The sequence below is a fragment of the Carettochelys insculpta genome, chromosome 22 (genome assembly GCF_033958435.1).
Source record: "Carettochelys insculpta isolate YL-2023 chromosome 22, ASM3395843v1, whole genome shotgun sequence".
In the NCBI taxonomy this organism is placed as follows: domain Eukaryota; kingdom Metazoa; phylum Chordata; order Testudines; family Carettochelyidae; genus Carettochelys; species Carettochelys insculpta.
Genome location: NC_134158.1, coordinates 7,953,497 through 7,980,045, shown reverse-complemented (window position 1 = coordinate 7,980,045; position 26,549 = coordinate 7,953,497). Strand labels below are relative to the sequence as shown.

General features: G+C 54.8%; 1 protein-coding gene across 2 annotated transcripts; it reads right to left on the bottom strand.

Moving 5' to 3' along the window:
• Window positions 1-402: 402 nt before the first annotated feature.
• LOC142024845 (butyrophilin subfamily 1 member A1-like) lies at window positions 403-26,308 on the bottom strand. 2 transcript variants are annotated; one of them, XM_075017119.1, is made up of 8 exons: window positions 26,138-26,308; window positions 24,824-25,026; window positions 22,561-22,908; window positions 21,737-22,018; window positions 17,982-18,098; window positions 16,751-16,771; window positions 16,622-16,648; window positions 403-2,324 (listed from the first exon to the last, which is right to left on the bottom strand). In XM_075017119.1, exons 2-8 carry the CDS (start codon window positions 24,927-24,929, stop codon window positions 1,726-1,728), a joined length of 1,500 nt encoding a protein of 499 aa, XP_074873220.1. In that variant the 5' UTR covers window positions 24,930-25,026; window positions 26,138-26,308; the 3' UTR covers window positions 403-1,725. The 2 variants fall into 2 exon arrangements, with proteins under 2 accessions (XP_074873220.1, XP_074873221.1); XM_075017120.1 differs by having other exon boundaries at window positions 24,824-24,940.
• Between the last annotated feature and the right edge of the window lie 241 nt (window positions 26,309-26,549).

Sequence of the window (26,549 nt, the reverse complement as noted above, 5' to 3'; positions counted from 1 at the left end):
CCAGGGCCGTGGCCAGTGCTGTGGCCTGTCCCTTTTCCCCAGACTGTGAAAGACGCCTCCCTGCAAGGAGCTCAGCCTGGGGCTGCAGAACCCAGCCCTGCCCAGCCGGCCTCCCCAGAGATGCTGGTGCCAGAAACCACGACATGGACCACCCCCAGCCCACACACATGAGGAGACGTCCCACTCCCGGTCAAATCCTGAGATCTCACCCCGTTCCCTGCACCAAACTCTCTGCCCTGAGTCCTCAACCCCTACCCTCACCCCACTAACCTCCACCCCTGGCCTGACCCCCCACGCCCAACCCCTGCTGTGAGGGCTCCCCCCTACGCACACCAAACCCCAGGCCAACACGGCACACGAGCGAGAGTGAGGCACAGAGACACTCGGTGGATCACTCTCGGGTTTATTGGTACAAACTCTGCTCCCGCATTTCCCAAAACCCCCTCAGTGACCTGGAGCAGCGACGTTTCCCACAACAGGACGTAACACCCGCCAGCGACGCCGCGGAAATTGGCTGGTGGTGCTGCACAGCCCAGGCAAACGGCCCTGGGGTTTGGAGGGACCCAGCAATGTCGATGAGCCCGTTTACAAGACGTGCCTGGCGGGTGCGTGTAAAACCCAGTGAAGTGGGAATGAGAAGAGCGCTGGGGATGCACCTGGCACTGCTGGAGTAGAACAATTGCTCAGTTTTGTCCCCCCCGGACGTCACACGGAGATGTCGCAGGGCAGGAATTGGGACAGGAGCGACTCCCCCGCCCGGCGCCGTCTGCTGCCCCTGGGCTGGGGGCTGGGCGAGTCCGAGGGGCAGCACCAGGCACTCAGTGTGTGTCGGTATTTCCCACCCCCCTCGCCCGGCGCTGGGGCCCTTCGTCACCGCGCACGGGAGGGGCAAACCCACGGGAAGAGCCAGTGGGTTCTGCACGGCCCGGCTGGGCCCCTGGTCACACACCCTGGGGCTGGGCTCGTACCCCCCCGGCTGGCCCAGCTGCTGAGCCCCTTCCCCAGCCCCCCGCATACACACCCAGCTGCGGCTGCAGCGCAGAGGGGCCGTACGCACAGCAGGGCCCCGGTGCTCTCACCTGCCCAGCTCTGCCCCTGGGGCCGCTTCTCCCCCCTCCGCAGGCAGAGACTCCCCCAGAGCAGGACATGTGCCACGTACCCAGGCCCCTCCCTGGGCCTCTCCCCCCTCCCTGGGCTCCTCTCCCGCCACCCTTTATCTCACAGGCTCTTCCTCCTGGGGCCTCTCACACGGTGGGGCTGGGAGAGGAGGTACAGAGGGGTCTGGTGCTGACCTGGCTCAGGGATTGGGGTGCAGGCTCAGGAGGGCGGCTGGGTGCAGGAGAGGATGCTGGTGTGGGGGAGGGGCGCGGGGTGCGGCAGGGAGTTATGACCGAGGGGAGGGGGGCTGCAGAGGGGCTGGTGTGTGGGGTGCGGCTGGAGGGGCTGGTGACCTGAGGCAGGAGGTTGGGGTGCAGGAGGGGTGGGAGCAGGAGCGTCAGGCTCTGCCCTTTACTGACCTGCCTTTGAGTCACACCCAGGGAGCTGGAAGTGGAGCTGGGGGTGGGGGAACAATTCACACATTTCCCGCAGTGCCCTGCCCCCCACGGCCCTGCAGCTGCTCCCCTGACTCCCTCCCCCCACAGCGCACAGGCCTGGGCACTGACGGGGGTGGGGGCAGGGGGGTGATGCCCTTAGGCGTCCCCGTGGGAGCCCGGCTGGGGTGTGTCAGTGCTGGGAGGGGCCAGTCTGTGCCGCAGGGTCCCTGTCGGGGACAGAGATTCCCTGCGGCTGCGCTGGGCCGGGGCAGATTGTCAGGGGAGCCGCGTTTGTCCCCCAGTATCTGTGACCAGGACAGAAATAAGGGCGGAGGGGCCCGGAGAAGGCGTCGGTGAAAGTGAAGAGATGGGACCTGTCGGTCACATTGTAAAATGAGACCTCGCCCGCCTCGTAGTCCAGGAAAATCCCCACCCGGCCGGGCCCGGCGCTCACGGGGAGGGGGGTCGTGGGGTCGGTGCGGGCCGAGTATTCCCTGTAACACAGACACACGGCCCAGTAGCCGTTCCCAGGTGAGAGTGAGACCCCCCCCTCCCTGCGCACAGATTCCCTGCACACCCCCAGCTCCCACCTAGTCTTGTCTCCCACCTCCACCTCCCAGTAACACCTCCCGCCCGTGAGCCGCTCCGCGCCCAGCACACAGAGACAAGGATCAAATCTCTCGGGGTTGTCGGGCAGATCCTGGCGGGTGCCTCCGTCGCTCACACGTTTCCGATCCTCAGACAGGACGAGTTGGGGATTTGCCGTGTCTGGATCCAGGGTCACGTCCACTGGGGAGAGTCACAGAGTCAGTGCGGGGGCAGGGGCTGGTCCCTGGGGTCAGAGGGAAATGAACCTGCGCCCCAGTGATCACTCTGGGGGTGTTGTCTGAGGGGGGTCAGGGCCCCTCTGCCTGTGAGGAGACACTGAGGGGGGAGGGCAGAGAGAGCGGGGGAGGGGCAGGGACCGGCTGACAGTTGGAGAGGAGAGGGGAGGGGCAGGTGATGGGAGGGTGAAGGTGGAGAGGGGAGGGGCAGGTGGTGGAGAGGGAAGGGGCAGGTGAAGAGGGAGGGTGAAGGGGAGGGGGGCAGGTGAAGGGAAGTGGTGAAGGTGGAGAAGGGAGGGTCAGGTGAAGGGGAGGGTTGAAAGGGAGAAGGGAGGGGCAGGTGGTGGAGGGGGAGGAGCAGGTGGAGAAGGGAGGGGCAGGTGAAGAAGGAGGGTGAAGGGGGGCAGGTGAAAAGAAGGGGTGAAGGGAGAGGGAAGGGGCAGGTGAAGGGGAGGGATGAAGAGGAGAGGGGAGGGACAAGTGATTGGGGGTGAAGGTGGAGAGGGCAAGGGCAGGTGAAGGGGAGGGATGAAGAGGAGAGGGGAGGGACAAGTGATTGGGGGTGAAGGGGAGAAGGGAGGTGCAGGTGAAGAGGGAGGGTGAAGGGGAGGGGAGGTGAAAAGGGATGGTGAGGGGCAGAGGGGAGGGGAAGATGAAGGGGAGGGGTGAATGGGAGAAGGGACAGGTAGGATGGGGGGTGAAGGGGAGGGGTAGATGGGGGGTGAAGGGGAGAGGGGAGAGGCAGGTGATGGGGAAGGGTGAAGGAGAGAAGAGAGGGGTAGCTGATGGGGAGGGGTGAAGATGGAGAGGGGAGGGGCAGGTGAAGGGGGGGTGAAGGAGAGAGGGGAGGGGCAGGTGATGGGAGAGAGGTGAAGGGGAGAGGGGAGGGGTGAAGGGGAGAAGGGAGGGGCAGGTGATGGGGTGAAGGTGGAGATGGGAGGGGCAGGGGAAGAGGAGGGCTGAAGGTGGAGAGGGGACGGGCAGGTGAAGGGGAGGGGTGAAGGTGGAGGGGGGAGGGGCAGGTGAAGAGGAGGGGTGAAGGGGAGAAGGGAGAGGCAGGTGATGGGGAGGGGTGAAGGGCAGAGGGGAGGGGCAGGTGAAGGGAGGGGTGAAGGGGAGAAGGGAGGGGCAGGTGATGGGGAGGGGTGAAGGGGAAAAGGGAGGGTCAGGTGATGGGGAGGGGTGAAGGGGAGAAGGGAGGGGCAGGTGATGGGGAGGGGTGAAGGGGAAAAGGGAGGGTCAGGTGATGGGGAGGGGTGAAGGAGAAAGGGAAGGGTCCGGTGATGGGGAGGGGTGAAGGGGAGAAGGGAGGGGCAGGTGATGGAGAGGGATGAAGGTGGAGATGGGAGGAGAAGGTGTAGGGGAGGGTTGGAGGTGGAAGGGGAGGGGCAGGTGAAGAGGAAGGGTGAAGGTGGAGGGGGCAGGTGAAGAGAGGAGTGAAGGTGGAGAGGGGAGGGGCAGGTGATGGGGAGGGTGAAGGTGGAGAGGGAAGAGGCAGGTGAAGAGGTGTGAAGGGGAAAGGGTACGGTCAGGTGATGGGGGGGTGAAGGGGAGAGAGGAGGGGCAGATGAAGATGGAGGGGTGAAGGTGGCGAGGGGAGGGGCAGGTGATGGGAGAGAGGTGAAGGGGAGAAGGAAGGGGCAGGTGATGGGGGGTGAAGGTGGAGATGGGAGGGGCAGTTGAAGGGGAGGGGGGAAGGTGGAGACGGAAGGGGCAGGTGAAGGGGAGGGGTGAAGGGGAAGGGTTAAAGGGAGAGGGGAGGGGCAGGTGATGGAGGGGTGAAATAGAGAAGGGAGGGGCAGGTGATAGGGAGGGGTGAAGGGAAAAAAGGAGGGGGAGGTGATGGGAAGGGGTGAAGGTGGAGAGGTGAGGGGCAGGTGAAGGGGGGTGAAGGGGAGAGGAGGGGGCAGGTGAAAAAGGAGGGGGAAGGGCAGAGTGGAAGGGCAGCTGATGGGGAGGGGTGAAGGTGGAAGAGGGAGGGGCAGGTTATGGGGAGGGTGAAGGGGAAAAGGGAGGGGCAGGTGGTGGAGAGGGGAGGGGCAGGTGAAGAGGGTGGGTGAAGGGGAGGGGGGCAGGTGAAGGAAAGGGGTGAAGGTGGAGAATGGAGGGGCAGGTGATGGGGAGGGTGAAGGGGAGAAGGGAGGGGCAGGTGAAGGGGAGGGTGCAGGTGGAGAAGGGAGGGGCAGGTGGTGGGGAGGCGTGAAGGGGAGAAGAGAGGGGCAGGAGAAGAGGGAGGGTGAAGGGCAGAGGGGAGGGGCAGGTGGTGGAGAGGGGAGTGGCAGGTGAAGAGGGAGAGTGAAGGGGGGCAGGTGAAGGGAAGGGATGAAGGGGAGAGGAAAGGGGCAGGTGATGGGGGGGTTGAAGGTGGAGAGGGGAGGGGCAGGTGAAGGGGAGGGATGAAGAGGAGAGGGGAGGGGCAAGTGATGGGGAGGGGTGAAGGGGAGACAGGAGGGGCAGGTGAAGAGGGAGGAGTGAAGGGGGAGGGGAGGGGCATATGAAAGGTGGGGTGAAAGGGAGAGGGGAGGGGCAGGTGATGGGGAGGGGTGAAGGGAAGAAGGGGGAAAGGTGATGGGGAAGGGTGGAGAGGGGACGGGCAGGTGAACAGGAGGGGTTAAGGGGAAAGGGAGGGGTAGGTGATGGGGGGTGAAGGTGGAGAGGGGAGGGGCAGGTCATGGGGAGGGGTAAAGGGGAAAGGGAAGGGTCAGGTGATGGGGAGGAGTGAAGGGGGTATGGGTGGGGTAGGTGATGGGGAGGGATGAAGGTGGAGAGGGGAGGGGCAGGTGAAGGGGAGGGGTGAAGATGGGGGTGGCAAGTGATGGGGAGGGGTGAAAGGGAGAAGGGAAGGGCAGGTGATGGAGAGGGGTGAAGGTGGAGATGGGAGGGGCAGGTGATGGGGGGCAGGTGAAAGGGAGGGGTGAAGGTGGAGCAGGGAGGGGGAGGGTGAACGGTAGAAAGGAGGGGTAGGTGATGGGGAGGAGTGAAGGTGGAGAGGGAAGGGACAGGTGATGGGGAGCAGGGAGGGGCAGGTGATGAGGGGTGAAGGTGGAAAGGGGAGGGGCAGGTGGTGGAGAGGGGCAGGGCAGGTGAAGAGGGAGGGTGAAGGGGAGGGGAGCAGGTGAAGGGGAGGGGTGAAGGTGAGGAAGGGAGGGGCAGGTGAAGGGGAAGGGTGAAAGGGAGAGGGGAGGGGCACGTGATGGGGAGGGGTGAAGGTGGAGAAGGGAGGCACACGTGATGGGGAGGGTGAAGGGGAGAAGGGAGGGGCAGGTGGTGGAGAGGGGCAGGGCAGGTGAAGAGGGAGGGTGAAGGGGAGGGGAGCAGGTGAAGGGGAGGGGTGAAGGTGAAGAAGGGAGGGGCAGGTGAAGGGGAGGGGTGAAGGGGAGAATGGAGGAGCAGGTGAAGAGGGAGGGGTGAAGGGGAGAAGGGAACCAGGTGATGGGGAGGGGTGAATGTGGAGAGGGGAGGGGCAGGTGAAGTGGAGGGCTGAAGGGGGGAAGGGAGTGGAAGGTGATGGGGAGGTGTAAAGGTGAAAGGGAAGGGTCAGGTGATGGGGAGGGGTGAAGGGGAGAAGGGAGGGGCAGGTGATGGGGAAGGGTGAAGGTAGAGATGGGAGGGGGACCTGTAGGGGAGAGGTGAAGGTGGAGATGGGAGGGGCAGGTGAAGGGGAGGGGTGAAGGTGGAGTGGGAGGGGCAGGTGAAGAGGAGGGGTGAAAGTGGAGGGGGGCAGGTGAAGAGGGAGGGTGAAGGGCAGAGGAGAAGGGCAGGTGAACGGAAGAGTGAAGGTGGAGAGGGGATGGGTAGGTGATGGGGAGGGGTGAAGGGGAGACAGGACGGGCAGGTGAAGAGGGAGGTGTGAAGGGGAGAGGGGAGGGGCAGATGAAGGTTGGGGTGAAGGGGAGAAGGGAGGGGTAGGTGATGGGGAGGGATGAAGGTGGAGAGAGGAGGGGCAGGTGATGGGGAGGGGTAAAGGGGAAAGGGAAGGGTCAGGTGATGGGGAGGGGTGACGTGGAGAAGGGGGTAGGTGATGGGGAGGGATGAAGGTGGAGAGGGGAGGGGCAGGTGAAGGGGAGGGGTGAAGGGGAAAGGGAAGGGTCAGGTGATGGGGAGGGGAGAAGGGGGTAGGTGATGGGGAGGGATAAAGGTGGAGAGGGGAGGGGCAGGTGAAGGGGAGGGGTGAAGGGGAAAGGGAATTGTCCGGTGATGGGGAGGGGTGAAGTGGAGAAGGGAGGGGCAGTTGATGGGGAGGGATGAAGGTGGGGATGGGAGGGGAAGGTGTAGGGGAGGGGTGAAGGTGTAGAGGGGAGGGGCAGGTGAAGAGGAAGGTTGAAGGTGGAGGGGGGAGGGGCAGGTGTAGGGGAGGGGTGAAGCTGTAGAGGGGAGGGGCAGGTGAAGGGAGCAGTGAAGGTGGAGAGGGCAGGGACATGTGATGGGGAGGGGTGAAGGTAGAGAGGGGAGGGGCAGGTGATAGGGAGGGGTGAAAGTGAGAGTGGAGGGGCAGGTGATGGTGGGGTGAAGGTGGAGAGTGGAGGGGCAGGTGATGGGGGTGAAGGGGAGAAGGGACAGGTGATGGTATGGGGTGAAGGGGAGTGGGGAGGGGCAGGTGATAGGGAGGGGTGAAAGTGAGAGTGGACGGGCAGGTGATGGTGGGGTGAAGGTGGAGAGTGGAGGGGCAGGTGATGGGGGGTGAAGGGGAGAAGGGACAGGTGATGGTATGGGGTGAAGGGGAGTGGGGAGGGGCAGGTGAAGGTGAAGGGGGGCCGGTGAAGAGGGAGGGTGAAGTGCAGAGGGGAGGGGCAGGTGAAGCGAGGAGTGAAGGTAGAGGGGGAGGGGTAGGTGATAGGGAAGGGTGCAGGTGGAGAGGGGAGGGGCAGGTGAAGAGGAGGGGTGAAGGTGGAGGGGGAGGGGCAGGTGAAGAGGAGGGGTGACGGGTAGTGGGGAGCAGCAGGTGATGGGGGAGGGGGGAAGGCTGGTGATGGGAGGGGCAGGTTCCCACAGGGATTTCCTAGACCCCCCAATTGGGTTATACACCCCACACCCCCGACTCCCCTCACCCCCAGCCCCAGGCAGCGCTGCCTGTTCAGTGGTGGGCTGGAAACGTGAATGGAAATTGGCTGGGTCAGACCCTGTCACAGAGCAGCAGAAAACCCTTGTGCCGGGGACGCAGATGGGGCAGACGGGGGACCCAGAGGGGCTCTCACCCGGCTGGTGTCTCTGCCAGTGTCGGGCGGTTGGGTCGGTGCATCGGCCGACTTGCCCCTGGCAGACGATGGGGGTGAGCAGGGGGGAGGGAGCTCTCCCCTCACCGCTCCTGAGGAGCCCGGCCTGGGGGAGGCGCCAGGCCCAGACTGGACGTCCAGGAACCCTCCTGCCCTGCTGGGACCCAGCAGACGGAGCTGTGCTGCCAGGGAGCCAGTCTGGCTGGTGCCGGGTTACACATCGCTGCGGTACTGATGGGGTCAGGAAGTGTCGCTCTCCTTGTGCGGGTAACGGGCAGCAGAGCTGAACTGAGCCGGCCTGAGTGAGGGGATCCCTCAGAGCTAATCTGTGCTGGGGCCGGCCAGGCTGAGCCCCGGCGCCTCTGCCACTGCAAAGGGAGCCCTGGTCACCCCACTGAGCTGCACCCCTGCAGCAGAAGGGGAGGGGGCTGTGTCCTAGTGAGGCGGGAGATGGGGGCGCGGGGGTTTTGCTGACACTCACAGGCACTGTCTGACCTGCCCCTCTCCCCTGGGTACAGATGGAGCTGATCAGGCCCCAGGGAGTCGCTGGGTTTGTTCAATGACCTCTAGAGCTGAGGTCCCTGCTGGGCAGGTGTAAGGTGTAAGTGCTCAGCCCGGCTGAGTTAACTCGTGTTGAGGGAAGGGATAAATAACAATTCTTCGTTCATTTTCTCCACAACTGTCAAGATTTTGTACGTTTCTATCATATTCCCTCTTCGTTGTCTCTTTTCCAAGCTGGAACGTCCTCGTCTGTTTCACCTCTCCTCACACGGAATTGGGTCCGTACCCCGAATTAGTTCTCTTGCCTTCTCTGTACCGTCTCCAACTCCAAAGAGTCTTTTTAGAGACCGGCTGACTAGCACCACACACAGGATTCGACATGTGGCCTCTCCTGGGTTTATAGCATGAAAGGGGAGTAACTTTGGTTGGCAGATGGATGAGCCAGGATGTGCCACGGGGACAGAAGGGTGTGAGGAGAGTGGGGTCAGTGGAGCAGAGGGGGGAACCATGTTCCCTGAAAGCTCAGCACTTGGGCGACCGCTCAGCAGAGATTCAGGTGCCGCCGAGCTGAATGGCAGAGCACCCACAGCCGGCAGCCCGTGTTTCTAGGAGTGGTGCACGTCCGTACACACCTCGGTGCACAGAACTAAATTCATTCCGCACATGGATGGACGAAATCAGAGGGACCCCTGGTGGTGAGGGGCTCGACACAAGGAGGGTGCAGTGGGGTGAGGGAAGGTGTCAGGGGGATTGAGAGGGTGGAGAATGGGGCAGACACAAGGAGGGCACGGGTGGGGGTAAGAGACAGGCCGATGGGGGGCAAAGGGGGCTGTCAGGGAGGGTGGGGCAGCACCACAGTCAGGGTGGCACTGAGGGCTGACTGCCCTTGGCCCCGCCTCTTCCTGGCACAGAGCCAGTCCCCCCCACATTGCCCCAGGGCCCGGGGTGCCCATCAGCACTGCTGGTAATGGGGGTAGGGAGGGGCGAGGAGAGAGGTGGGACCAGGGGCAGAAATGTGAGGAGAGCTCAGTGGGGAGCATGGGGCAGAGGGGTGAGGAGCGGGGCAGGAGCCAGGACAGCTCAGAAGGGGAGGTGGGGGCAGCGAGGGGCAGAGGGTGGGGGCTGTGCCAGGGTCTGGGGGACGGAGGAGGTGGGAGACAGGGCAGCAGAGGGGAAAGGGGCGAAGTGGCTGCCAGGCAGCAGAAGGGGTGAACTGGCGATGGCGTGAAGGGCGTGAGGGTGCCATCAGCAGGAGAGAGGGAGCCCTAAATCAGACCCCCACGGCCAAGTGGCACCAGACGATGGCGCAGGGCTGGGCCAATGGCAGGACGGGCACATGAGATGGGGCTGCCTCCCGGGATGAGGATGGGCCAACTGTCCGGGTTTACAAGAACTTGGAGAACAGGGGAGTCCAGGTTATTAGATGAAGTGAGTCTGTGCTCACGAAAGCTCATGCTCAAAAGTTTTCTGTTAGTTTATAAGGTGCCACAGGACCCTTCATTGCTGTTACAGGTTATTGGAGATGCTCTGCCGGAGCTGGGAGGGGGATCAGGCCCAGGCTGCTGTTCAGTCAGAGGACTGCAGGAACCCCCTTTGGGGCAGGGAAGAGTGAGCCTCACCAGGGTCATTTGTTCCATCTGCAGGGAAAAGGGACATGTCAAATGTTGCTGCCCTGTGAGAACTTTGGATCGTGGGCACAGGGGTTGTTGCTATGGGGCAGTGAGTGTTTCTAGTGCTGCGTATGGTGGGTAGCTAGGAGAGCAGGCCCTGGGGTATAAGCATCACAGGGAGAGGCCTGCCACAGGCTCTGCTTACCAGGGACACCCTAGCTTGGGAGTCTGGGGCCTTGGAGTTGTTTCCCCCGAGAGCCTGAAAGGACTCCTCTGCCAAAGGATCTCACCAGCCACTCTAGGGACAGCCGGCTGTCTGGGCCAGGCGGGCTGGGGCAGAGCTAAATGGGGTTCAGTATTTCTGAGTCCCAGCAGATGGGTGTGACACGAGCTCGGACAGGCCCGGGTGCCTGTTTTCTTACTGAAACTGGCCAAGCGACAGGAGCAGCCCAGCGACCAGAAGACAGGCCGAAAGAGCTACTCGCAGAGCAGGAGAGCAGCCACCAGGCTGTGACTACAGAGAGCAAATGGGTCACGGCACTGAAAAAGGAACAGAGCCTTGGGCAGATTAAATTCTGTTCTAGCTCTGGAGGAGCCCAGCAGACACTGAATACAAAGCTGCACCACCTGCGTAAGTCACGGACTGATGATCTTATCAAGGATCAAGGATCTTCATCAATGATGGATCACGGCACAGAGAGAACTAGTCTTGTGGATAAGGGAGAAGTGGTGCATGTGCTCTACCGAGTCTTTAGTGAGACATTCAATACAGTCTCACAGGATCTTCTTCCCAATAACCTCGGCAAATACAACTTAGATGGGGCAAGTAGAAGGTGCATCACTCGCTGGACAGCCATTCTCAGAGAGTAGTTCGTAACAGGTCACAGTTATGCACACTAATGATACTGCGAGGTGTGACGCTGAGCAGGTCAAGAGTGACTTCAGGGCTCTGGGGGCCCGGGTCAGGGAGTTTGGGGCGCAGGTGGTATTCTCTTCAATCCTGCCTGTCAGAGGTAGGGGCCCAGGCAGACACAGTTGTATCCTAGAGGTGGATGCTTGGTTGCGTAGATGGTGTCGCCAGGAAGGGTTTGGTTTCTTTGACCACGGGATCCTTTTCCGGGAAGGACTGCTAGGCAGAGATGGCGTTCACCTTTCGAGGAGGGGGAAGACCATATTCGGACACAGCCTGGCTAACCTAGTGAGGAGGGCTTTAAACTAGGTTCGACGGGGGCAGGGGAGCAAAGCCTGCAACTAAGTGGAGAGCATGGATACCTGGGAGATGAACTTGAAATGGGACGGAGTATGGGCTACACTGGGAGAGTAAAAAGAGGGCCAGGGCAAAACTGGGAGGCAAGACCAAATCAATGTCTGAGATGCCTATATGCAAATGCAAGAAGTATGGGAAATAAACAAGAAGAATTGGAAGTACTAATAAATGAATACAACTATGATATCGTTGGCAACACAGAAACCCGGTGGGATAATACTCGTGATTGGAATGTTGGTATTGAAGGGTACAGCCTGCTTCGGAAGGACAGACAGGGAAAGAAGGGAGGAGGTGTTGCCTTGTATATTAAAAATGTACACACTTGGACAGAGGTGGAGATGGACATAGGAGATGGACAGGTTGAAAGTCTCTGGGTTAGACTCAGAGGAGTAAAAAACAAGGATGAGGTCCTACTAGGTGTCTACTACAGGCCCCCTAGCCAGGTGGAAGAGGTGGATGAGGCTTTCTTTAAACAGCTAACAAAATCATCCAGGGCCCAGAATTTGGTGGTGATGGGGGACTTCAACTAGCCAGGTATATGTTGGGAAACTAATACAGCAGGGGACAGACTGTCCAATAAATTCTTGGATTGCATTGCAGACAACTTTTTATTCCAAAAGGCTGAAAAAGCTACCAGGAGGAAGCTGTTCTAGATTTAATTTTAACAAATAGGGAGGAAATTATTGAGAATTTGAAAGTGGAAGGATGCGTGGGTGAAAGTGATCATGAAATCATAGAGTTCACAGTTCTAAGGAAGGGTAGAAGGGAAAACAGTACAATAGAGATAATGGATTTCAGGAAGGCAGATTTTGGTAAACTCAGACAGCTGGTAGGTAAGGTCCCATGGGAAGCTAAACTGAGGGGAAAAACGGCTGAGGAGAATTGGCAGTTTTGCAAAGGGACATTATTAAGGGCCCAAAAGCAAGCTATCCCGCTGCGTAGGAAAGATAGAAAACATGGCAAAATACTGCCTTGGCTTAACGAGATCTTGCACGATCTCAAAATAAAAAAGGAATCGTATAAGAAATGGAAGCTAGGACAAATTACAAAGGACAAATATAGGCAAACAACACAAGCATGCAGGAGCAAGATTAGAAAGGCTAAGGCACAAAATGAGCTCAAACTAGCTACAAGCATAAAGGGAAACAAGAAGGCTTTTTACAAATACATTGGTAACAAGAGGAAGACCAAGGAGAGGGTAGGGCCGTTGGTCAGTGAGGAGGGAGAAACAGTAACAGGGAATTTGGAAATGGCAGAGATGTTTAATGATTTCTTTGTTTCGGTCTTCACTGAGAAATCTGAAGGAATACCTGACATAGAGAATGCTAGTGAAAAAGGGGTAGGTTTAGAAGTTGAAAGAAGAAAAGAACAAATTAAAATTTACTTAGAAAAATTAGATGTCTGCAAATCACCAGGGCCTGATGGAATGCGTCCTAGAATCCTCAAGGAGCTGATAGAAGAGGTATCTGAGCCTTTAGCAATCATTTTTGGAAAATTGTGGGAGACGGGAAAGATTCCAGACGACTGGAAAAGGGCAAATATAGTACCCATTTATAAAAAGGGGAACAAGAATAACCCAGGAAACTACAGGCCAGTCAGCTTAACTTCTGTGCCAGGAAAGATAATGGAGCAGGTCATTAAAGAAATCATCTGCAAGCATTTGGAAGGTGGTAAGGTAATAGGAAACAGCCAATATGGTTTTGTTAAAAACAGATCATGTCAAACCAATCTAATAGCTTTCTTTGACAGAATAACGAGTCTTGTGGATAAGGGAGAAGCGGTGGATGTGGTATACCTAGACTTTAGTGAAGCATTTGACACGGTCTCACATAACATACTTATCAATAAACTACGCAAATACAACTTAGATGGGGCTACTATAAGGTGGGTGAACAACTGGCTGGATAACCATACCCAGAGAGTAGTTATTAATGGTTTTCAATCCTGCTGGAAAAGTATAACTAGTGGGGTTCTGCAGGGGTCTGTTTTAGGACCGGTTCTGTTCAATATCTTCATTAACAATTTAGATATTGACATAGAAAGTACACTTATTAAGTTTGCAGATGATACCAAGCTGGGAGGGGTTGCGACTTCTTTGGAGGATAGGGTCATAATTCAAAAGGATCTGGATAAACTGGAGAAATGCGCTGAGGTAAACAGGATGAAGTCTAATAAGGACAAATTCAAAGTGCTGCACTTAGTAAGGAACAATCAGTGTCACACATACAGAATGGGAAAGGACTGCCTAGGAATGAGTACAGCAGAAAGGGATCTGGGGGTTATAGTGGACCACAAGCTAAATATGAGTCAACAGTGTGATGCTGTTGCAAAAAAAGCAAACATGATTCTAGGATGCATTAACAGGTGTGTTGTGAACAAGACATGAGAAGTCATTCTGCCGCTCTCCTCTGCGCTGGTTGGGCCTCAGCTGGAGTATTGTGTCCAGTTCTGGGCACCGCAGTTCAGGAAGGATGTGGAGAAATTGGAGAGGGTCCAGAGGAGAGCGACGAGAATGATCAAAGGTCTAGAGAACCTGACCTATGAAGAAAGGCTGAAAGAATTGGGCTTGTTTAGTTTGGAAAAGAGAAGATCGAGGGGGGACATGATAGCAGTTTTCAGGTATCTAAAAGGGTGTCATAAGGCAGAGGGAGGGAACTTGTTCTTCCTTGCCTCTGAGGATAGAACAAGAGGCAATAGACTTAAATTGCAGCAGGGGAGGTTCAGGTTGGACATTAGGAAAAAGTTCCTAACTGTCAGGGTGATCAAACACTGGAACGAATTGCCAAGGGAGGTGGTAGAATCTCCACCACTGGAGATATTTAAGATGAGGTTAGATAGATGGCTTGCAGGGATGGTCTAGAAAGTGCTTGGTCCTGCCATGAGGGCGGGGGGCTGGACTCGATGGCCTCTCGAGGTCCCTTCCAGTCCTACTCTTCTATGATTCTATGCTGAAATGGCAGAACAAGTGGGGCTCCACAGGGGTCAATTCTGGGACCAGTTCTGTTCCGTATCTTCATCAACTATTGAGCTCCTGGCATAGAAAGTGCCCTAAGTAAGTCTGCAGATGACACCAAGCCGGGAGGGGTTTCAACTGCTTTGGAGGACAAGGTCAGAGTCCAAAATGGTCTGGAGAAACTGGAGAAATGGTCTGAGGAAAACAGGATGAAGCAGAATAAGGACAACTGCAAAGTGCTCCACTTGGGGAAGAAGAATCAGTTTCATGCTTCCAAAATGGGAAGAGACTCCCTCGGATGGAGCCTTGCAGAAAGGGAGCTGGGGGTCAGAGTGGACCACAAGCTGAGTATGAGTCAACAGTGTGATGCTGCTGCAAAAAGAGCCAATGTGATTCTAGGCTGCATTAACAGGAGTGTTGTGAGCAAGACACGAGAAGTTGTTCTTCTGCTCTGCTCTGCACGGATTAGGCTTCAACTGGAGCACTGTGCCCAGCACCACAGTTTAGGAAAGATGTGGAGGAACTGGAGAGGGTCCAGAGAAGAGCAAATAAAATGATTCAAGTTCTAGAAAACTTGTCTTATGGGAGAAGATTAAAAGAACTGGGTTGGTTTGGCTTGGAAAAGAGACGGCTGAGAGGGGACATGACAGCACCTTTCACGGATTTAAAAGGAGGTTACAAGGAGGACAGAGAAAAATTAGAAAAATTGTTCTCCTGGGCCTCTTAGGACAGGACAAGGAGCAATGGGCTTGAACTGCAGCAAGGGAGATTGAGGCTGGACATTAGGAAAAGCTTTTTGCCAGGGTGGTTAAACACTGGAATAAATTGCGTTGGCAGGTTGAAGAATCTCCATCACTGGAGATATTTAACAGCAAGTTGGATAAATATCTAGCAGGGATGATCTATAGGGTGCTTGGTCCTGCCATGAGGGCAGGGGACTGAACTCAATGACCTCTTCAGGTCCCTTCCAGTTCCATTGGTCGCGGGACAGCTGCGTACTCACGTCTCAAGTGTCCCAACTGTTTCTGGAAAAGGGGTGAATTGTCCCACATGTTCCGTCACCCCCCGCCCCGCCCCTGCTTAACTGCCCTGCCCTGCCCAGCGCAGAGCCTCCTGCATGCAGCTGAAGTTCAGCCATTAGCAGGAGGCGCTGCACTGCCCAGGGAAGGAACACTCAGCTGGGGGGAGAAAGCAGACAGGCTCCAGCACTACTGACTGGCCGGCAGCAGGAGAAGGAGCCAGCTCAGCCCAGAGGCCCGAGCAGCGTGTGTTGGGAGGCAGTGCCACCCCACCCATGTCCAAGGTGCCTAAGGGCAGTGGGGAGTTTGGAGCCAGCCTGCAGAGTGGCAGCCCCATTGCTGGTTCCTGCAGATGGGAAATGAAAGTGTCCAGGCCGCCAAGGCAGAAAATGAGCCGGGCAAGAGGAAAGCTGCCTGGGACCCAGAAGAGGAAGGACTTGAACAAGCCCAGGGCTTTGGGAACAAGGGGCCCTGGGAAGGGCTACAGGATGTCAGTATCTGCCCAGAAACCTAGAGATGGGTTTGCTGGGACCCAGGAACCTGCCACACGCAGCTGTTCTGCGCCTGGGCCAGTTCCCTGGGGCTCTAAGCATGGTGTGTGGCCACACGACTGAGTTAACACTGTTCAGGACGTGGTAGCTGGCAGCTCCAACTCCCTGCCAGTGGTCAGGGCTGGCATGTGGCTGCCTGTACCTGATTCGGCTGAGTGTTACGGGCCTGTGTGGGCAGGACCTGGGTTGGCACCTGCCCAGGTTTCTCAGGATGGTCCCTTTGCTCAGGTGACTGTCCTGGGAATTCTGTGAGCCTGCCCAGCCCACTGCAACCCTGGGTGTGTCAATGGCTGTAGCAGGGGAGCTGTCGGGAGTGGTGCATACACACAGGCAGCTCTGGCTCCAGAGTGTCTGGGAGCTCTTAGGATAGGGAAGCTTGTGGGCAGTGAGTGAGATGGGGAGCTTGGGGCAGCCCAGTCACACTGATCAGGTACCGGCTGTGGGACTCACCTCTGGGGATGTGGGGGCAGACCTGGCACCAGGCCCTGCTTGGTGAGGATGGTGCCTGAGGCAGCCCTAGGAACAGAAGCCCGTGTTCTGCCATCGCCATGTGGGGGGAATGTGCTCTGGGTGGGGGCAACAGGCACTGGGCACGAAGCATGCAGATATTCTGGGCTTTTTGCACCTCCGAGGTGGTGACGCTCCCAGGACCCCCAGTGGTGTTGGTGCCACTGCCCTGGGTGTTCCCCACCCCCCAGGTCTGTGCTATAAACTACCCCACAGAACAGGGACTGCTGGGCTAGTGGTGCTGCAGGATGTGTGCAGGGCCCCAGGTGCTCTGATCCCTGCCAGAGCTGCCCAAGCTCTCCCAGCATGCACCAGGATAAACAGTCAGGCAGCAAGCTGGGAGCAAACTCACACACAGCTCAGCCAGGGCTGTGTGGCAGAAAATCTGCCCCAAGGGACAGTTTGGTGTAAGTGACAGTGCAAATGATGGACAGGTGAGAATGTCCATCCTGCAGAACCCACGTACCTCTCTGAAAAGGTGACATCGGAGGACATCAGTCCCTGGGCTGCAATAAACCTGGGGTGTCGTAGACTGAGAGTGAAGGTCATCGGAAAATGACCTGTGCAGGGAAAGGAGCAGAGAGCTCCCGGGAGGAGGTGGGGTCGTACTATAGATAAAATACCAGCGGTATGTACAGTACCTGTGTAGAGCTGGGCACATCTCCACCCTGCAACCAAACACAGAGAGAAGGGTGAGAACGCCCCTGAGCACAGCCCCACTGAGCAGGAGACAATGCCACACAAGGGCTGTACCGGGGGATGGAACTTACTGAGCTCTGCCTGGAGTTTGTCTGAAAATAAAACACAGAGAAATGAGTCAGTGCCACATTATCCTGCGAAGGGAAGTGACTCCAAAAGCAGCTGGAAAGTACCTAAAAACTACATCAACAACAGAGCCTGACACCTCCTGAGCAAGTGTAAGGGGAAAAACAGTAACCCCACCTGGCCAGGTGCAAGGGGCTCTTAGAGCCAAACAGGGACCCTTCAGCGAATGGAAAATACTAATCCTGTCAAGCCAGGAGAAAGGAGCACAAAGCACATGGGGTGAGGTGTTTGATGGGAATTTATAGGCTAAAATGAAATCAGTAGAGTGAAGGCCAAATATTCATATTTCCTTTTCTGGTGCACGTCTCCAGCGCCATGAAGAACGATACTACAGGAGTCGCCCTGTATCGCTTGCTAGTTGGATGAGAACCAAGACTGCCCACAGACGTGTGTGCTTTGGCAGATGTCAGGATGGAGCTGGCTGAGACACACCAGCACTGTGCTTTCTGGCAGAGAAAAAATCTGCAAGTCACTTATTGCTTAGCTGCAACAAAGGGTCCTGTGGCACCTTATAGACTAACAAAAAAGTTTTGAGCATGAGGCCACAGGACCCTTCGTTGCTGTTACAGATCCAGACTAACATGGCTACCCCTCAATAGTTATTGCTTAGCTGTGGCTTCTGCCTAAGTGAATTCAGAAAGGAACGTTGGTATGAAGCCAGGGTATGTTTGCAGGATCTCCAGCCAAGGGAAAAGGTTCTGCTGCAAAATGTGTGCTCCTGGCAATCACAAGCAGGGGCGGCTCCTGTGGATGGATATAAGGGGGCACTTGCCATCTCACTGCCCCCCAGTGTGATTCCTCCCAATGCCACCTCTATCCCAGGAGAGGGCCGAGACAACCTCCCTCTGCTCCAAGCCCTGTCCCTGCCCCGATTATCCACTTCCCAACCCCTGCTCCACCTCCTGCCTCTCTCCCACCCCTCCTCTGTCACTCACGGCCTCGGCTCCATCCTTTCCCTGCCTCTTCCTCTTCTGCTGGGCAATGGCCCAGGGGACTAGCAGGGGTCTGGTGTTAGAAAAATAATTAACTCAACCCCTTATTCTTCTTCAGCCTCTGCCCATCACCTAGTGTTCTAAGCTCATGGAATTAAGTAACTGAATTAGTTCCTTCCTGTGATTTGTTTTTAATTAAATTGCCCCTCTGGTCACACTCAGTTCACTCCACTCATTACTTTACCTTTTGTTCTGCGCTGCTGCCAGGCACAGTAACTGGCCAGAGGGATGAGAACAGCCAGGAGAGCCAGGATCACAGTCAGAGCCACCAGCCAGGGACTGACCCTGGGGAAAAACTGCTCTGCAAGAGAAGATGATGTTAGTTTGGAGATACCGAGGCCCAGATTCACAATGATATTTAGGCACCTAAACCCCAATTTTAAGCACCACTGCAAATTAGAACTGTTCTCAAACCTGCAGCTGCGGCTGCCGAGATGCCAGTACTCAGTACTGGCAAGTACCAGCACAAAAAAAAGCACTGTGTATATATGACTTAGATGATTACAGTAATTAGATACATGAACTCTGCACAACTCTCTTCTTGCTCTTTTAAACCAAATCTTAAGGTTTAGATACCAAAGCATTGGCTGTCCGACTGGTGGTCTGGGTAAGATACAAACGAGCATTGATCAGACGACGTGGCTGGTACTTTGGGGTTGGAAGAACCCTCTGCATATTGAATAGTGTTGTACAGAACTTCTCACTTAATTAGCCTGAGGTGTTGACTGGAAGTCAAAGAACAGGATGGCAACAAATGGGCCTGTGTCATTTCTTTTTTCCAACTTTTGATAACCAGTAAAAACAACAAGAAATCCCGTGGCACCCTAAAGGCTTTCAGATTTATTGGAGCATAAGAGTTTGTGGGCTGAAGTTCATTTAATCAGGTGCATGAAGTGAAAGATTCAGATGACAAGGACTGTCAAAGCACATGTTCAGAGAGGGGAGTTTTACATCAATGCTCCTGAGGTTGAATCAGGTGGATGTGGCCCACTTCCAACAGTGATAAGAAGGTGATCCACCCTCCAGAAAAACTCAATGAATTCTTTGATTCTTTGATTCACGGAAGGAGGTGGGGTCGTACTAAAGATAAAATACCAGCGGTATGTACAGTATTCTTTGATTCTTCATGGCTGAGGATGCTAGGGAGATTCCCAAATCTGAGCTCTCCTTTGTAGGTGACAAATCTGAGGAACTGTCCAAGGCTGAGGTGTCGTTAGAGGAGGTTTCGGAACTGACTGACCAACTTAAGAGTAACGTCACCGGGACCATATGGCATTCACCCAAGAGTTCTGAAATAACTCAAATATGACATTGTAGAACTGTTAATTGTCCTTTGTAACCTGTCCTATATATCAGCTTCTGTACCCAATGACTGGACAGTAGCTAATGTAACACCAATATTTAAAAAAGGCTCTAGAGGCAATCCTGGCAATTACAGACCAGTAAGTCTAACATTGGTACTGGGTAAATTAATTGAAAGCATAGTCAAGAATAAAATTCTCAGACACATAGAAGAACATAATTTGTTGGGTGAAAATCAACATGGTTTCTGTACAGGGAAATCATGTTTTACTAATCTATTCAAGTTCTTTGAAGGGGTCAACAAATGTGATTAAGGGAGACCCAGTAGATGTAGTGTACTTGGATTTCCAGAAAGCCTTTGGCAAAGTCCCTCACCAAAGGCTCTAATGTAAATTAAATTGTCATGAGGTAAAAGGGATGATTCTTTCATGGATTGGGAATTGGTTAAAAGGCAGGAAACAGGATACAAATAAATGGTAAATTTTCAGAATGGAAAAGGGTAACGTGGCGTTCCCCCAGGGTCAGTCCTAGGACCAATCCTATTCACCTTATTCATAAATGATCTGGAAAAAGGGGTAAAATGTGAGGTGACAAAGTTTGCAGACGACACTAAGCTTCTGAACATAGTTAAGACCAAAGCAGACTGAGAAGAACGTGAAAAAGATCTCACAAAACTGAGTGACTGGGCAACAAAAGGGCAAATTAAATTTAATGTGGATAAAAGCCAAGTAATGCAGATTGGAAGAAATAACCCTAACTATAAATACAGTATGTGAGGGGCTAATTTAGCTAGAAGTCATCAGGAAAGAGACCTTGGAGTCATCGTGGGTACTTTTCTGAAAACATCCATGCAGTGTGCAGCAGCAGTCAAAAAGCAAACAGGATGTTAGGAATCATTAAAAAAGGGATCGAGAATAAGACACAGGATATCTTCTTGCGATCATCTTGATATTAGAAAAGATTCAGAAAAGGGCAAGTCAAATGATTGGGGGTTCGGAAGAGGTCCCATATGAAGAGAGATTAACAAGACTTGGACTTTCAGCTTAGAAAAGAGGAGGCTAACGGGAGATATGATCGAGGTCTATAAAGTTATGAGAGGTGTGGGGAAAGTGAAGAAGGAACGTATTTTTTCTTGTTCCCATAACATAAGAACTAGGGGACACCAAATGAAATTAATGGGTAGCAGGTTTAAAACAAATAAAAGGAAGTTCTTCCTCCTTTTGGAACAGAACAGGACGAAAACCAACTGACATTCAAATGAAGAGCAGAAAGGTTGTCCTGGGGTCATCTAGAAGTTTTGTCCAGAGGCAGAGTGAAGTGGAAGAGACTTGTAGATGACCCATGCTCCATTCACAGTACAAGGGTTACGTAGTAGTAGTTTTCTTCACACAGCATGCTTTCAACCTGTGAAACTCCTTGCCAGAGGAGGCTGTGAAGGCCAGGACTGTAACAGGGTTTTAAAAAGAGCGAGATAAATTCATGGAGCTTAGGTTCACTAATGGCTATTAGCCACGATGGGTAAGGAACGGTGTCCCTGGCCTCTGCTTGTCAGAGGTTGGAAACAGACGGCAGGAGAGAGATCACTTGACATGCCTGTTTGGTTCACTCACTCTTGGGCACTTGGCATTGGCCGCTGTCGGCCAACAGGATGCTGGGCTGGATGGACCTTTGGTCTGACAAAGTGTGGCCGTTCTTGTGTCTGAATTCACCTCACTAGCACTGATGTGACACTGCCATCTCTGCATGTATGTATAATTCCCCGCCACCTGAATCTTTCGCTTCATGCATGTGACGAAGTGAGCTGTGGACCATGAAAGCTTATGAATATATTTGTATCTATGTTTGTTATAGGCGTATAAATAAATCAGTAAGTCTGTAAGGCGCCACAGGACTTTCTGTTTCTGTTGAGACAGACTGACACGACTCCCTCTCTGAACAGGGCAACCGCATCTCCCTGTCCCAAATACGGGACAGGTAGATATGCAAGGGAGGGACAGCTCCTCCAAGTCCTTGGGAGCCAGGAAGGAGGCAGCAGCTGCCAGCGCTCCCCGGGAGCCCCAGGGAAGAGGCAGCCACTGGCGCTCCCCTAGAGCCCCCGTGGAAGCTGCAGCCGTCCACGCTCTCCCTGCTTCCTCGAGGCTCGTGGGGGGCAAATACGGGACAATTCGTCCCTTTCATAAAAAGAGTGGTGACTCGTTTTTGGTGTCCCAAATACGGAACCGTCCCACCCAATATGGGATGGATGGTCACCCTATCTCTGAATCTTGATAACCAGTGGGGGCCATCAGGAACATAGTTGTGTGGCTGGTTACTGAAATGTATAACAGTGTTAACCACCAGTTCTGGAAGACTCTGATCTCCTTTTTGCAGCCTGCCCTGACCGGGGCTTCCCTAGGCACCTCAGGTCACAAATATAATAGTGACAGTCGATTACTCAGAGCTCTCAGCTCAGCCAGTGGGAGTGTTGCCTACGTTTGGACAGCAGGCCTGGCTCCTTGGCCGTTCTGATTTAGTTTCTTGGCATTCACTACTTGAAGCCCACCTAGGAGCACATCTAGCAAATAAATATGCCTCAAAAATACACCTCCCCCCACCTGACTTCTGCCACATCCATTCCATCTCTGGACAGGCACTGACCTGCTTTGGAAATTGTTGATATTTTCTTTTCGTTGAGGATGAGGTTCCTGACAGAACAGGACAAGTTCTGGTTGGAATCTTTTGTTACAACAAGAGAAATCTGGCTTTGAAACAGTCCATTGTTGTTCTTGAATATTTTTTCAGAGGCAGATGGCAGCAGCTGCCCATGGGCATCTCTCCACTGAGCCTCGGGCTCTGGGTGCCAGCCAGCTGATTGACACGTAATCCTGATCCCTCCATCCTGGTGATCTTCAACACTGATGTGGGGGTCAGAGCCTGACACTGGAGAAAAATGGAATGAAGCTGTATTAATTCCATATAATCAGCAAAGAGAACAAGAGGAGGAGAAATTAATTTGATTTCATTGGCATCCAGAATTATCCGCCAGTGTCCCCCAATGTCTCTGTTCTGACCATTGCTTTCACCTCCACTGCTCCCACAAGCCACGCGCGACCAAAATGCAGCACTTTCAAAGTGCCATGGCTGGCAGCATGCTAATGAGGTGCTGAATATTCATTTCAGTGCCTCATTAGTATTCTCCAATTTGGCCATTAGGAAGGCCATTTCGAAGCTTTCCCCCAGCCTAGACACGGCCCTTCTGTTTAAAACAAAGCCAGTTTAGGAAAATAAGAATGAACAGTATGTGTGTAAAATTCCTCCAGTTCACTCTCAGAGAGCAGCCCCTGCCCCTGCTGTTCAGTAACTGGAGGCTGAAAGAGAGTTCGGTGTCAAGATGTATGAGTGAGAAAGATCCAGGGTGCTCTCACAGTGAGCTCTCCTGACCCATTTATTACACTGCTAGGAAGATAAAACAAGCTACAGACCTCCCACCTGCAGTTCCAGTTTGGCTTCTTCATAGGAATCTGCAGATTGAAACAAACACGTGTATTTTCCATGGTCAGAAAGCTGAACATTGTGTATTCTCAGGGAAACACTCCCACGGGTGATGTTGTCTTTCAGCAGCTCTGTCCTTCCCTGATATTCTGGCATCTGCTCGTCACGCTGATCCCGTCCATCCTTATACCGGTGCACAATTGCAGAGAACTTGAATCGGAACCATCGCACCTCCATGGTCTCAGCGCTCACCCTGGGGGAGAGGTGGCAGGGCAGGACGGCTTCCCCACCAAGAGAGACAATGATTGGGTGGTCAGGTCCAGCCACTGTGAACTGTGCTGTGAAAGGTATCAGAAGGAAAAGAAATGCTCACAACTCAGCCTCAGTCCTTCCCCTCAAATCACGAGAGTGGAATGAAAAAAAATTAAAAAAAAAAAATCATAACACTGGCGTAGTTCTCTGCCTTCTGAGTGTGAACCTTTAGAGTTGACATGGGTCACATTCTAACTTCCAACTTCCTCGTAAGCTGCGTGGTTCACAGCTGCCCACTAAATCTCTGCAGGGGCTCAGGGCTGCAGCTGGCAGAGATAGCTCTGTCTCAGCCCTCCAGCTGCTGGATCTGGCAGGAAGACACCACTCCCTGCCAGCCCTAGCATGGAGCCGCTGCAGCCAGGGCAAAGAGGCTCCTCCTTGCCTTCCCCATCAGGGAGCCACCCAGGTAAGCCCAAGCCCCAAGCCCCTGCCTCACCTGGAGCAGCGCCCATCAGCCCGAGGTACATATTTCAGGAGGATGCTCATGCTGCTGTGGTACCTCATCAGACTATAGCAGGACAGTCTGAGCACAGCTTACACAGGTACCCACCAGGATAGAGCCAGGAGCAGCATAAGGCACAGGGCAGGGGGCCAGGAGGAGGGGCTCAGGACAGGAGCTGGGGGCTCAGAGCAGGTGGAACATGGGGGAGGAAGGACTCAGGGCAGGGGCTGGGTGAGGGTGGGAGTGGGGGCTGAAATCACACATACCACTCCCTGGGTGTTGCTTCCTGTTTGCTGGGACTAGGGAGGGAGGGAAAAGCGCAGCTAATACCTTCTACACAGCGCTCACTTGCTGCTCCAGAAACTAGGGAAGTCCCTGAACACATTGTTGCTAATACAGCCTTGCGGTCCCCAGCGTATCTCGGGTCTGTCCAGAAAAGTCCGAGTTCTGAGCACCACCAGATGCAGTGTTAATGGCCGCGCCAGAGAAACACCAACTCCCCGCCTTTTGTTAGAGTTAAGTTAAAATGTTACAGCTTCGTGCAGTCTCTTTACACAGACATCCGTTTCGCATTCTGTTTCAAAATGGATTCCCTATGTGGTTTCCATTTTTAAAGATGGCCGAGAGCTCGTCTCCTTCCCCCAGGCAAGGCGGGGAGATTAAGGCACGAAAATTAAGCGAGGGAAGTGATTTTAATTTGCCGGGAGAAAAGAGCATATATAAAGGGTAGGAGCCCTCCCTTCAGGGCCTTTTGCCTCAGCGTGGCAGCTTGCCCCGGGGCACTCTCTGGGGCCCCCCGTCAGGGCTGGTAACTAGGGCTGCTAGGCCTCGTGGGCCAGTCTGAAAGGGAGAGCTAGAGAGAGGCCGGCTGATGGCTAGGGCAGCAACCTGCAGATTGCTAGGCCTCGTAGCTCAGTCTGCTTTGATATTCACTATATTTTATTTCCGAGTTAGAGACAATTTATACACACACACATCCATCCTGGAAGGTTATTTTCTTTCGGTATTCTGCACACAGGACCATGAGCCAAGAGCTGAACAAAGAAGAGGGAAGAAGATCACGTCCTCACTCGGCAGTTCCTGTCTGCAGCCTGGAACATCCCTGAAGGCTAATTCCTGAACTCTCCTGTCACCTGGGAAAGGTCCTGTCCGATCCATCCGTACCCTGTGCTTTTCTTTCAAAGGTTAATTGAGCTAACAACCGATATTTTGTCTGCTCTAGGGAATCCTACTTTCTGTTACTGTATTGTATTAGAGTCAAATAAAACACCGTTATCTTTACTCCACTACCTTGTCATAACTACACATGAACCGATGATGGAGGCGGAGGGGGTAGAGCCTTGCAGACCAGCCCATCGTCTGGCAGCAGGTGTGCTGGGGGGCGGAGGTCCCAGGAAGGGGCGGTATGGTTACATCTCTGTACGGGCCGGGAGCTGCAGGGCAGCTGGGCTCTGTGTGAGAGGAGGCAGCAAACCCAGTGAGGAGGTCGGAGCGCCTACCTGAGTCCAGCCTGGGAACCTGCAGCGCGAGGCAGAGGGCGAGGTAGCCGCGCAGAGCAGAGCTCACTGCGGAGCCGGGGGAGAAGGAGGGAACCGTCTCTGTCATTGTCACTGGGGCTGGGGAACAGGAGAAACAACCAACCAGACAGTGTGTGAGCGGGAGGCGGTGCCAGTGTTGTAGTGAGAAGTCCTGCACGGGATCTCTTTGGGGGAAAAGGCAAAACATCACATTCATTGGTCATAACCACATAGCAATCAGCACATATCCTGCGGAGATGAGATACTGCACAAACACTCACACTCACACACACACACACACACTCACACACACACACAACGTCTTGGTGCTGTTACCAGTATTGCTCCCCCCTGCCTGCACTGGCCAGGTGAGTTCGATGGGGGAGGGGTGGAGCCAGGTTCCGGCCGATCCAGTTCGATGCTCCAGTGCTGACAAGATGAGACCCGGGGTCCCCCGCAAAATGCCGTAGATTGAGTGTCCCCCCTCCCGTGCAGGTCGACACCAGTTACCCATCACATGCGTATGCAAGTCGACATCTGCGGTGTCCTCTTCTGGGTGGTGTCTCCTTCAACCTCAGCGAGTGTGCTGCTTCCAAAAGCAGGCGCCTGCTGGTGACTCCCAAGGCGTCCCTATGTCCAGTCTTCTCTCAGTGGGGCTGCGTCACAGGTCCCACTGCTCTTCTCTTTGGTTTTGGATCTGGCTTTCACCCCTTCCCCAGCTAAAGCGACCATCTCTCCCTGTCCCAAATACATGACATGGGGATGTGGGGGGAGGGGCAGCTCCGTCAGTCCCTGGGGAGCCGGGAAGGAGGCGGCAGCTGCCAGCACCCGCAGGAGCCCTGGGGAAGTGGCAGCCACCGGCCCTGCCTGAGAGCCCCAGGGAAGCTACAGCCACCCACACTCCTCCCACTTCCTCAAGACTCAGCAGTCGCCTTTGCACAGCTGCTGGCGCAAAAGGTCAGGGCGGATGGCCCAAGTACGGGACAATTAGGCCCTTTTTAAAAATAAGTTGGGAGGCCTTTTTGGTGTCCAGCCCAGTACGGGATGGATGGTCGCCCTCTCTCCAACGCTTGCAAGTCCCTGGAGGTGCTGGCCTTCCACCACTCATCCATTCACACCTCATTCTCTCAGCAGGGGAAGCAATCCAGCAAAAAAGGACAAAGGAAAAGGCAGGCTGGAGTGGGGCAAGGCTTCTCTTTACCTTACTGAGTTCTAGCACCTGTCCTAAAGACACAACACTTCTGTGTAAAAAGACTTAACAGAAGGTTTCTGTGTGCAGGGACAGAGGCCCCCTACCTTCTGTATCCTGCAGGGGCACTTCCAAGCAGGGTCAGGGCCCAGGGGTGATCTCAGGTTTTCCTTCATCCACAGGCATCCCCTGGGGAAAGTTCCTGGGTTTTCTGCTTTGCTGAGGCGGCTTTGTCCATTCGGCACAGGGGTCACACAGCCAAGGAACGGGACTCTGTCCTCCTCATTTCTGTCTGTCTGTAGCTGAACGGGCTTGCTGCTATTTCTGCTGCACCCAGCAGCTTCAGAAATGAAAGTAACAACACAGCCTGTGCCGTTAGGATGGGAGGAGCCCTTCTCACACAGTGACTGAGCACCAGGGACCAAAGCCCTCCTAAAGAAACCTGCTCTGCAGTGATAGCCAGCGACAAACATGGTGCCAACCCGCTCCTTTGGGCAGCTTTCGCTCAGCTTCTCCCTG